Genomic DNA, 9950 nt, shown 5'->3' on the forward strand with positions numbered 1-9950 from the left:
TATGATATGTGTGTGTGTATGTATGCCTGAGTGTGCGTGCGTGCGTGTGTGTGCATGTGTGCGTATGCGTGTGTGTGTGTGTGTTTCTTGTGTAAGCTGAAAGACGCGAAAAATGATTGAAATCGCTATTACTCCAAGGGTTCAAGGATATCGAGCTTATCATTAAAAATCGATATCTCACCCCGATCTTTTTTATCGATAAAAAACCTTATCGAAAACCAGTTATAAAATTATATCTCCTACACCTTTATTGCTAGTCTCCAAATTTTATGTATGCTTATATGCAATTTATACAATTTCGGTTTTTGTTAAAATTTACCCCCCACCCCTATATCTACCCCCTCACCTTCACTTTTGTAAAAGGTGTATTTCAAATACTAGAGACTTGTGCTTTACCAATTACATGCATATTCATGTTATAATCATAATCTGAAAGTTTCATGAAGATCGTATGTCCAAAACAAAGTTATTAAACAATTAAGTTCTCATAGTAAGCGCACTCTGCGCCTATGCGTGTTTATGCTATGTGTGTGTGTTCGTGTTTGTGTGTGTGGGTGTTTCTTGTGTAAGCTGAAAGACGCGAAAAATTATTGAAATCGCTATTACTCCAAGGGTTCAAGGGATCTCGTAGTCAAGCAGTCTCGACTAGAGCTTTCTTACTTGTTTTATTTTCGCTTAAATTGTTCCCCAACTTGTAATCAAATAAATAATCATAGTTTTGCTTGTTCTATGTACTAAATACAAAGTTCCTTCCCCAAAGTTTAGAAATATACATAAGTTTTATTTGTGAAAACTTTTTATTCTCCAATTTAACAAGTTATCTACATTGTCTTCTTCACTAGAGCTTGATTCTTTATCGACCGTAAATGTGTTTATCTCCCTGCGTTTTTTTTTTGAAAGGTTGTTTTTTTTATCATTTATTTTTATGAACCTTTTCCAGTTTTCAAGTTGTTCGTCAATTTCTTTCAGATGCCGTTTTATATTTAAACTTTCCTGCTCCTCAGATATAATATTGCTCGAAATTGTAGCCGCTTCCCTTATTTCTTTTTGAAATTTGATCCATTCCGCGTCGGGATCTTGTTCAGTTCCACAAACAGATAATGACTTCTCATGATCAAAAAATTTCTCGGGTAATACCTGAAACTTATTTAATTGCGTCACGTGAGCCGTTTGACCAGTGCTCGATTGTAAATGAATTTCAGGATTTAAAATGCAATCGGTTTTAGGAGATATTTGCATTCTTTTAGTAGTGTTTTGAGTTTCCGAAACATTCTCGAATTCACTTCGTCCTTTAGCCAGCACAACATTTTGTTTGTGTTGTTTTGAGTTCAGATGTACCTTCCAAATATTTGGCTTGATAAGCATCTTGCATATTAGGCAAGATAAATTACCTAAGGAATCATATGTAAAACAGTTATTAAGTAAACCAATAATATAAATTAATCTGAATCATTTTATGTGCGTGTATGTAAGTACATAAGTTGTACAAACATATACATGTCATCTAAACACAAATATTTGAAAAGGATATTTTGCTATGGGCGAGTCAACTTTAAAAAATTTGTCTTTCAAGTCTATCTTTCGACGATTTTTGCAAATAAATTTATTCGTGTCTTTAATTTTATCCATTTTGATTATTGGCCGATATACTCAGAATTAGGAATGACAGATACTATCGATATTCAGATCAGAAAACGATATTGACTACCACGGTTGCATTTGCTAATAACATAATCAATATAATGTTAACACTAACCAGAGACACTAACCAGAGAACACATAGACCGGACCAGTGTTGCCGTTTTGGCTTATTTTCGGCCAAATCTGGCTTATTTTCAAGTTCGATTGCGGAAAAAATTTATAAATTGCTTATTTATGAATTGAATCAGCTAATACATATTTTGTGATATTAGTTACCGATTAATAGACAAATAAACAAGCTGGCAACTATTAATCTCATTAAAACAGAAACTAATATTTTTTAATTTTACATGCGAATTGAGCCGACATAACAGATATATTAGCTTAAATATTTCAGCTAATGTTCCTGAGATTTAGCACTGACCAAACAACACATAGACTAGACATGTAGAGCAACGTTTTTCCACGCCGCAAAATCTGTGTAGCAGGTCTCGGCCAACTTCGTATTCGCTCGGCTTGGTATTGGCTGGCTCGGGTAATGAAAGATAGCACGACGAAATCAGTGCGCTCTAAGCACGCAAACGAAATGGTCATGCATGCGCTTTGCGTTTTTTGTCTTACTCTCCCTCTCTCTTTCTAACTCTCTCTCTCTCTATCTCTCTCTCTGTGGGCTCTCAAATCATGAAGCTCAGCAGCGCACAAAAATTGAAATTTCTTCGCGACGGTCCCAGCTCTTTCCTTTTGAGTAAAGAGTATACCGAAATCTTAAAATCGTTTGCGACATTCATGCAAACAAAATGTTAGCGTTTCGATATATATTTATGTGAAGGGTATGAATGCGTTGAGGCGCATAAAGAATATGATCTCGCGACGGGCATGCACACACACACTTGTAGTCCCTTGCCACAAACATGTATGAGCATTTGTGACCTGCGTGCGTTACTCTTGCTGCTTGTAGCAATTTTAAAGCCCAGCATTTGCATTTGGTCGGTCTTGTACATGTATCATTTGATTGTGTGTGTGTTCACATGGGATGCGATGCTCACAATTATGGAATAGCACTTGTAGAAGCATTTGTATACCTGTGGGCTTTTACATGTACGTGTGTGTATGTGCATATGTGTATGCAGGGGACATGAACATTGGCGTGTGCCTACCTCAACTTAGAATTGGTTGACCAATTTAGGGTTCGCTTTGCAGAATCGCGTTTCTATTTAAGTACCTTTTAATTTGTATCAATGATCGTGTGCTTGCCTACCGAAGTCATCAATTCATAAAAACAATTGTTTTAAATAGGAATTTGTTTAATATTATTTGATTAACTTAATAAATATAAAACATAAAATTCAATATATGTATATGTATTAACAATAAATAAACAATAAACAAATCAATAATAAAAACAAAGATAATTCAATAACATTGGAATAATATAATTTGTAAATTTATATGTACATATGTTTGTCCGCTCAAGCCAGTCCATTTCCCTTCATTGCACTTCTTCTTGAAGAGTACATACATATACCAGACTGTTGAAAGAGTTTACAAGACAATGTAAGATTTTAAGAATTTTGTTATTATTTGTATGAAGGATATACGAATGTTCTGTGCTTAATGAATATGTGTTTACTTACATGTATACATATCTAATTACATATGTATGTACATATGTATGTGAGAATCGCTATGCTGCTGAAATATTCCTATGAAATATTGTAAGTACGTATATATGTATGTACATGCATACACACATATGTATGTATATACATATATATACGTACTTTCTTACATACATATAATAAGGTTTGTGCCTGCCAAGGGCTTTTAATTGTGCAAACGATTTTGGATTAAATCTGCAGAGGGAGTGTTAACGACCTTTCATTAAAACCTCACTGTTTTCTTCTGTTAAGAATTGTGCCAAAATTAATATAAAGTCAAGTTCCCTATTGATGTATTATTTTTAATTTTCTTTTACTTATGCTGGTTTTACCAACAATTTTTTCAGTTTGCCATTTACAATTCTTCCTAATAAGAATTAAGACAAACTGATTAAGAATAAATTTCCTATGCTCAAAACAAGGGTGGGTGGGAGAAAACCATTCAGTATCTAAAGACGATTTTGCTGTAGCGTGCATGCAGTACAGAACAATTTTCTCTTTGATACGTGGCATATATGGTTTCTTTTCAAAAATGGTCTTAAACGTTTCGAAATGCAGTTTTATCATATTATAGAAAAGGTCAGAAGGGGCTTTCAACTTAAGATATTTATTTATATAATGATAATTTTTATTGAGTATTAAATACTCAGAAGAACACTGCATTTCATCTGATGACTTTAAAAGATTTGTACATACTTCGCAATCTGTTCTTTGCAACAGCTTGTGTAGAAGATAGCCAGCAAAATATCGCAATGCATTTTCATTAAAAGCATTTTGTATATTAGCAATCGTGGCATCTAATGACAATTCTATTTCTAAATCAGCATCAGGTTCAATATCTGTAGCAGTATGACGTGAATTACATTGGTCATGAAATACAGATAGTTGAGACCCACTATCTTCTATGATATTGGCCAACATGAATGCAATTTCCAGACACAGATGCTGATGTTAATATTTTCATAGATAACATTCTTGATATTATAGAATTAAATTCAAAAATGGTGGGATTGGTATTTGTCGCTCCCCGACTTCTAATTAAATAAAATAAATTTTCTAATGGGTCTTGGTGCAATTTGGATGTGGCAATAAAGAAAAGATCATTGTTGTCACTCCAAATATTTTCTGCCAAAGCAATTACCGATGAGATTGTAATTATCATCCCATCAATGCAATACACTTTGTGTGGATAATGCAGATTTTTGAAATAATCACGCATTTCCAGAAGGTATTCGTGAATATTATTTTTCTCCCTAAGAGCACATCTATAAGGATTGCTATCAAATAGCACATGACTATTTAAGCAATCAAAAAGGTTATTAATTTTATCTATAAATATTGCCGTTGCAACTGCAGTGTCTTTGCAATCGGCAAACCCTCCTGTTTCGACAACAGTGCGTATCGCAGCAGCTACACTGTGGCTAAAGATTTGTGTTTGTGTTGTGCTAATTTCACTTTCATTTTTTCAAAGCAATTCGGACAGACATGCTTTAAGGTTAATTTCGGACATAAACGAGTTAAATTCTTGGTTTCAGTTTCATATAATTTTCTAATTATTCCCCATGAAACTGTACCTTCTGGTGTTGAAATATTCTTCTTTAAAAGAATATTTCGAAGGGATTTAACTAGATGCGGTGCATCAAATATGGCAAAAAAAATTTCACCATTAACCTCAAAGCTATGATTATTGAAATCAATACCCCATCTATTAAACACTGCTCTATTATTGGATCCCTGATCGCAAACAACGGCTTTGACATTGAGCCCTAATGCTTGCGACAGTCCAATATTTTCTTCAAATTTTTTTTTTAGGTCAGTATGATTTATGCCACGGGCTGAAACCGTATAGCTTAAAACATACTTCCAGTTCTCAAAAAGCCCCCTAACAAGGAAAACACAGACTTGCTGTCCTAAAAACCTACTTCGTTTTACACCATCGTTTTCAAATCCCTGTATCTCGTCAAGAAATGAATTGTACTGAAGCCCTCTTTTTACTTTGAGCTCATCGCAAACTAATACGGCATATTTTTCTTTGGCGCTCATTTTCTCAACAATGCCCTGCAAATTTTCTAATAAGTCTGGATTAAATCCAGGAACTAAATTTTTCAAAATCGCCCATCGATTTAAAGATTTCTTACATGGGAGTCTTAAATTAAGAACATCCCTAAGATAATCATATGTCCTGGCTGAATAAAAATTAATATTTTGGGTAATTGCCCTTTCAGCACTATTATAGACATGATTATTTTTCAAAAGCATTCTACATAATACTTTTGAATTTTCAGAAACATGAGGTAAATTGTTAATTGTCGTGAAGACATTAACATGCTTTTTTACCTTTCTATAATAAATGTTTCTGTGTCTAGAGGCATTTTTTAAAGCTAAATATTTCTTCTTTAATTTAAGGAATTCTTGCTGAGATTTTTTGAGGTCTACTCCCATATCATAGTATTTGTTCCTATAATATAGCTCATTTTGCTCTCTTTTCAAACAATTTGAGCAAAAAGAAGACCTACCGAGAGCAAATTTGAATTGCCCAAATTTAAAGTTGGAACTGCATTAACTCTTAAAAAACGTTTACCAATATATTTCCGTTCAAAATGCCTGTTACATATTCTAGACCTTTTTGGGTCGAAAATTTTTGGTAAATTACATGCTTTAATCCACTTGTTTAACTGAAATTCTTTAGACGGAAACGCAAATAATCTAACCGGAAAATGCATGGAACTTTGCCTATAACTCGCACCACACGTTTCAATTATGCATTTCCCGCCATTTCTTCGTGAACATTTTTTGACACCACCAGTTGATTTTTATACCCTGAACCCATTTTCAATGGGAAATCAGGGTATAATGGTTTTGTTGAAATGTATGTAACAGGCAGAAGGAGGCGTGGCAGACCCCATAAAGTATATATATTCTTGATCAGGGCGACGAGCTGAGTTGATTTGGCCCTGTCCGTCTGTCTGTCCGTCTGTCCGTCTGTCCGTCTGTCCGTCCGTCCGTCTGTCCGTCTGTCCGTATGTATGAACGCGTCGATTTCAGAAGATATAAGAGCTAGAGACTTCAAATTTTTTTTAAAATGTTCGTAATTACAGCGCGCATATCAAGTTTATCATTAAAAATCGATAACTCATCCGATCTTTTTTTATCGATAAAAAACCTTATCGAAAACCAGTTATAAAATTATATCTTCTACACCTTTATTGCTAGAGTCTCCAATGTATGCCTATATGCAATTTATACAATTTCGGTTTTTGTTAAAATTTACCCCCCACCCTTAAATTCACCCCCTCACCCTCACTTTTGTAAAAAGCGTACTTCAAATACTAGAGACTTGTGCTTTGGCAATTACATGCATATCCATGTCATAATCATAATCTGAAAGTTTCATGAAGATCGTACGTCCACAAAAAAGTTATTAAGCAATTAAGTTCTCATAGTAAGCGCTCACTGCCGCCCATGCGTGTTTATGCTTGTGTGTGTGTATATGTATGTAATTGATTGTGTATGTGTGTATGTGTGTATTTATGTGTGTGTATGTATGCCTATGTGTGCGTGCGTGCGTGCGTGTGTGTGTGTGTGCGTGTTTCTTGTGTAAGCTGAAAGACGCGAAAAATTATTGAAATAGCTATTACTCCAAGGGTTCAGGGGATCTCGTAGTCGAGTAGTCTCGACTAGAGCTTTCTTACTTGTTTTTATAACACTTGTCTCAGCCATAGTTTAAAAAAAAAACTTTAATAATTTTGGCACGATTCTTAGCAATAAAAAGCACACAAAGTAATAAAAAAGGTCGTTTAACACTCCCTTCTGCAGATTTAATTCGAAATCGCTCGCACAATTAAAAGCCCGTGGCAAGCACAAGCCAATGTTCACGTATTATGAACACACATACTTACAATATTCCACAGGCAGCAAGAATAGTTTCCCATACTAACACATAAGGGCTCATACATGCATGTAAAACGGGACAGTAACTGATGATTAACGAAAATACTGAGAAAGAATTGAGTTTCGCGACCCACGCACACAAAAGCACATACACGTAGCAAGGATGTAAATGTGTGTGTGCATGCTCGTCGCGAAAATGTATTCTTTCTGTGCACAACAGCCTGTGCAAATTGTAAAGCCCAAAATTTGCGTTGGTCTGCCTTGTGAAGTGAGCACATGCATACATAAATTTGTGTATGTGTATGCTTGTATGGGATGGCAAGGTAATTGTCTCTGGATTTAGTAGTTTGTAAATTTTGTATGATTTGAATCGTAGGGTGACTATCAAATGGGCCATTATGACTTAATTAGAAATTTTTGACAATAATGAGTAAAGCTTGAGTATAATATGACATGTGTATTTCATATATTGCAAAGCATTTAATAAAGTTAGTAGTGTTTTACGATCATTTTTATACCCTGAACCCATTTTCAATGGGAAATCAGGGTATAATGGTTTTGTTGAAATGTATGTAACAGGCAGAAGGAGGCGTGGCAGACCCCACAAAGTATATATATTCTTGATCAGGGCGACGAGCTGAGTTAATTTGGCCCTGTCCGTCTGTCTGTCCGTCTGTCCGTCCGTCCGTCTGTCCGTCTGTCCGTATGTATGAACGCGTCGATTTCAGAAGATATAAGAGCTAGAGACTTCAAATTTTTTTAAAATGTCCGTAATTACAGCGCGCATATCAAGTTTATCATTAAAAATCGATAACTCACCCCGATCTTTTTTTATCGATAAAAAATCTTATCGAAAACCAGTTATAAAATTATATCTTCTACACCTTTATTGCTAGAGTCTCCAAATTTTTAATGTATGCTTATATGCAATTTATGCAATTTCGGTTTTTGTTAAAATTTACCCGAACCTCTATATCCACCCCCTCACCCTCGCTTTTGTAAAAAGTATATTTCAAATACTAGAGACTTGTGCTTTGGTAATTACATGCATATCCATGTTATAATCATAATCTGAAAGTTTCATGAAGATCGTACGTCCACAAAAAAAGTTATTAAGCAATTAAGTTCTCATAGTAAGCGCTCAGTGTGTGTATATGTATGTAATTGTTTGTGTATGTGTGTGTGTGTGTGTATGTGTGTGTATGTATGTGTGTATGTATGCCTGAAAGACGCGAAAAATTATTTAAATAGCTATTACTCCAAGGGTTCAGGGGATCTCGTAGTCGAGTAATCTCGACTAGAGCTTTCTTACTTGTTTCCGTTGAAAATGTATATAAAATAATTTTAATTATATATAATTATTTACGGATATAAACACATTTATAAACATGATTAGCAATAATAATATATAAATGTACTTATGTACATACATATGTATGTTCATACATAGTACATCTGTGTAAAGTGGTTATGACAGTCCGTAAGACCGACCAAATGCAAATGCTGGGCTTCAAAATTGCTACAAGCAGCAAGAGTAACGCACGCAGGTCACAAATGCTCATACATGTATGTGGCAAGGGACTACAAGTGTGTGTGTGCATGCCCGTCGCGAGATCATATTCTTTATGCGCCTCAACGCATTCATACCCTTCACATAAATATATATCGAAACGCTAACATTTTGTTTGCATGAATGTCGCAAACGATTTTAAGATTTCGGTATACTCTTTACTCAAAAGGAAAGAGCTGGGACCGTCGCGAAGAAATTTCAATTTTTGTGCGCTGAGAGAGAGAGAGAGAGAGAGAGTTAGAGAGAGAGAGGGAAAGTAAGACAAAAAACGCAAAGCGCATGCATGACCACTGATTTCGTCGTGCTATCTTTCATTACCCGAGCCAGCCAATACCAAGCCGAGCGAATACGAAGTTGGCCGGGACCTGCTACACAGATTTTGTGGCGTGGAAAAACGTTGCTCTACATGTCTAGTCTATGTGTTGTTTGGTCAGTGGATTCAGCTTATTTGGACTTATTTTTTGTCGAAATTCAGCTGTTTTTTCTCGGGGAAAAACGGCAACACTTAACCGGACACGTAGTGTAAAGCGCTTTGCACACTTTTTTTCGAGCATAATCTCCCAGACCACTTCGTATTTGCTCGGCTCTTCTACTTTTAGGTTCGGGCCAGTGTTGCCGAAACTTTTTCAGCAAAAGTAGCAAAACCGAAGGCTGAAAGTAGCTAGAAGTAGCCAACTTTCTTCTAAAATAGCTGAAAAAGTAGCAAAAAAGAAAACAGTGCTGTTTTCTTCATAAAAATTCAACTTTATTAATTTAATTCTGATAATATCTCATTTATGACCACCATCTCGTCATTTTCACCATTTTCGCTTTTATAATTTGCTCTTTTAAGGTAGTTGGGTGGAACGCCATACTCATAGCAACATTTGCCATGTCGGCGTAATCCATATGTCTTGTGGACATACAATTTTAATGAAACTTTCAAAACGTGATCATATGGCTAAAATGTGTGTACATTCCAAAGCACAAGTCTCTAGTACTTGAAATGCGTTTTTTACAAAATGGTGGCGTCAATGGGTTCAGGGTATAAAAACTCATAAGAAATGAATTTTGCATAACATATTAGATAGCTTACCTATTCTACAGTTGTAGTATGTAAGGTTACATTATTTTAGCCGGGGTCAGAGTCTCAGTCTGCCCAGGGCCACAACTTACAAGAAATTTATAAGTTAGTACGGGAATGTGCATGG

At 35.3% G+C, this 9950-nt stretch overlaps 1 protein-coding gene and 1 long non-coding RNA gene across 3 annotated transcripts; both read right to left on the bottom strand.

Moving 5' to 3' along the window:
- Positions 1-778: 778 nt before the first annotated feature.
- Positions 779-1675, bottom strand: LOC26527794 (zinc finger protein 830). Its single transcript, XM_015166141.3, has 2 exons — positions 1532-1675; positions 779-1405 (listed from the first exon to the last, which is right to left on the bottom strand). The coding sequence occupies exons 1-2, from the start codon at positions 1627-1629 to the stop codon at positions 781-783; spliced, it is 723 nt and encodes a 240-aa protein (XP_015021627.1). The 5' UTR covers positions 1630-1675; the 3' UTR covers positions 779-780.
- Positions 1676-3062: 1387 nt separating this feature from the next.
- Positions 3063-4541, bottom strand: LOC122756916. Of its 2 annotated transcripts, XR_006356778.1 has the most exons (3): positions 3423-4541; positions 3276-3344; positions 3063-3170 (listed from the first exon to the last, which is right to left on the bottom strand). It is a non-coding gene; the product is annotated as an uncharacterized LOC122756916 (long non-coding RNA). The 2 variants fall into 2 exon arrangements; XR_006356777.1 differs by having other exon boundaries at positions 3276-4541.
- Between the last annotated feature and the right edge of the window lie 5409 nt (positions 4542-9950).

This window comes from Drosophila mojavensis, unplaced genomic scaffold (genome assembly GCF_018153725.1).
Source record: "Drosophila mojavensis isolate 15081-1352.22 unplaced genomic scaffold, ASM1815372v1 contig_19, whole genome shotgun sequence".
Classification (NCBI taxonomy): Eukaryota; Metazoa; Arthropoda; class Insecta; order Diptera; family Drosophilidae; genus Drosophila; species Drosophila mojavensis.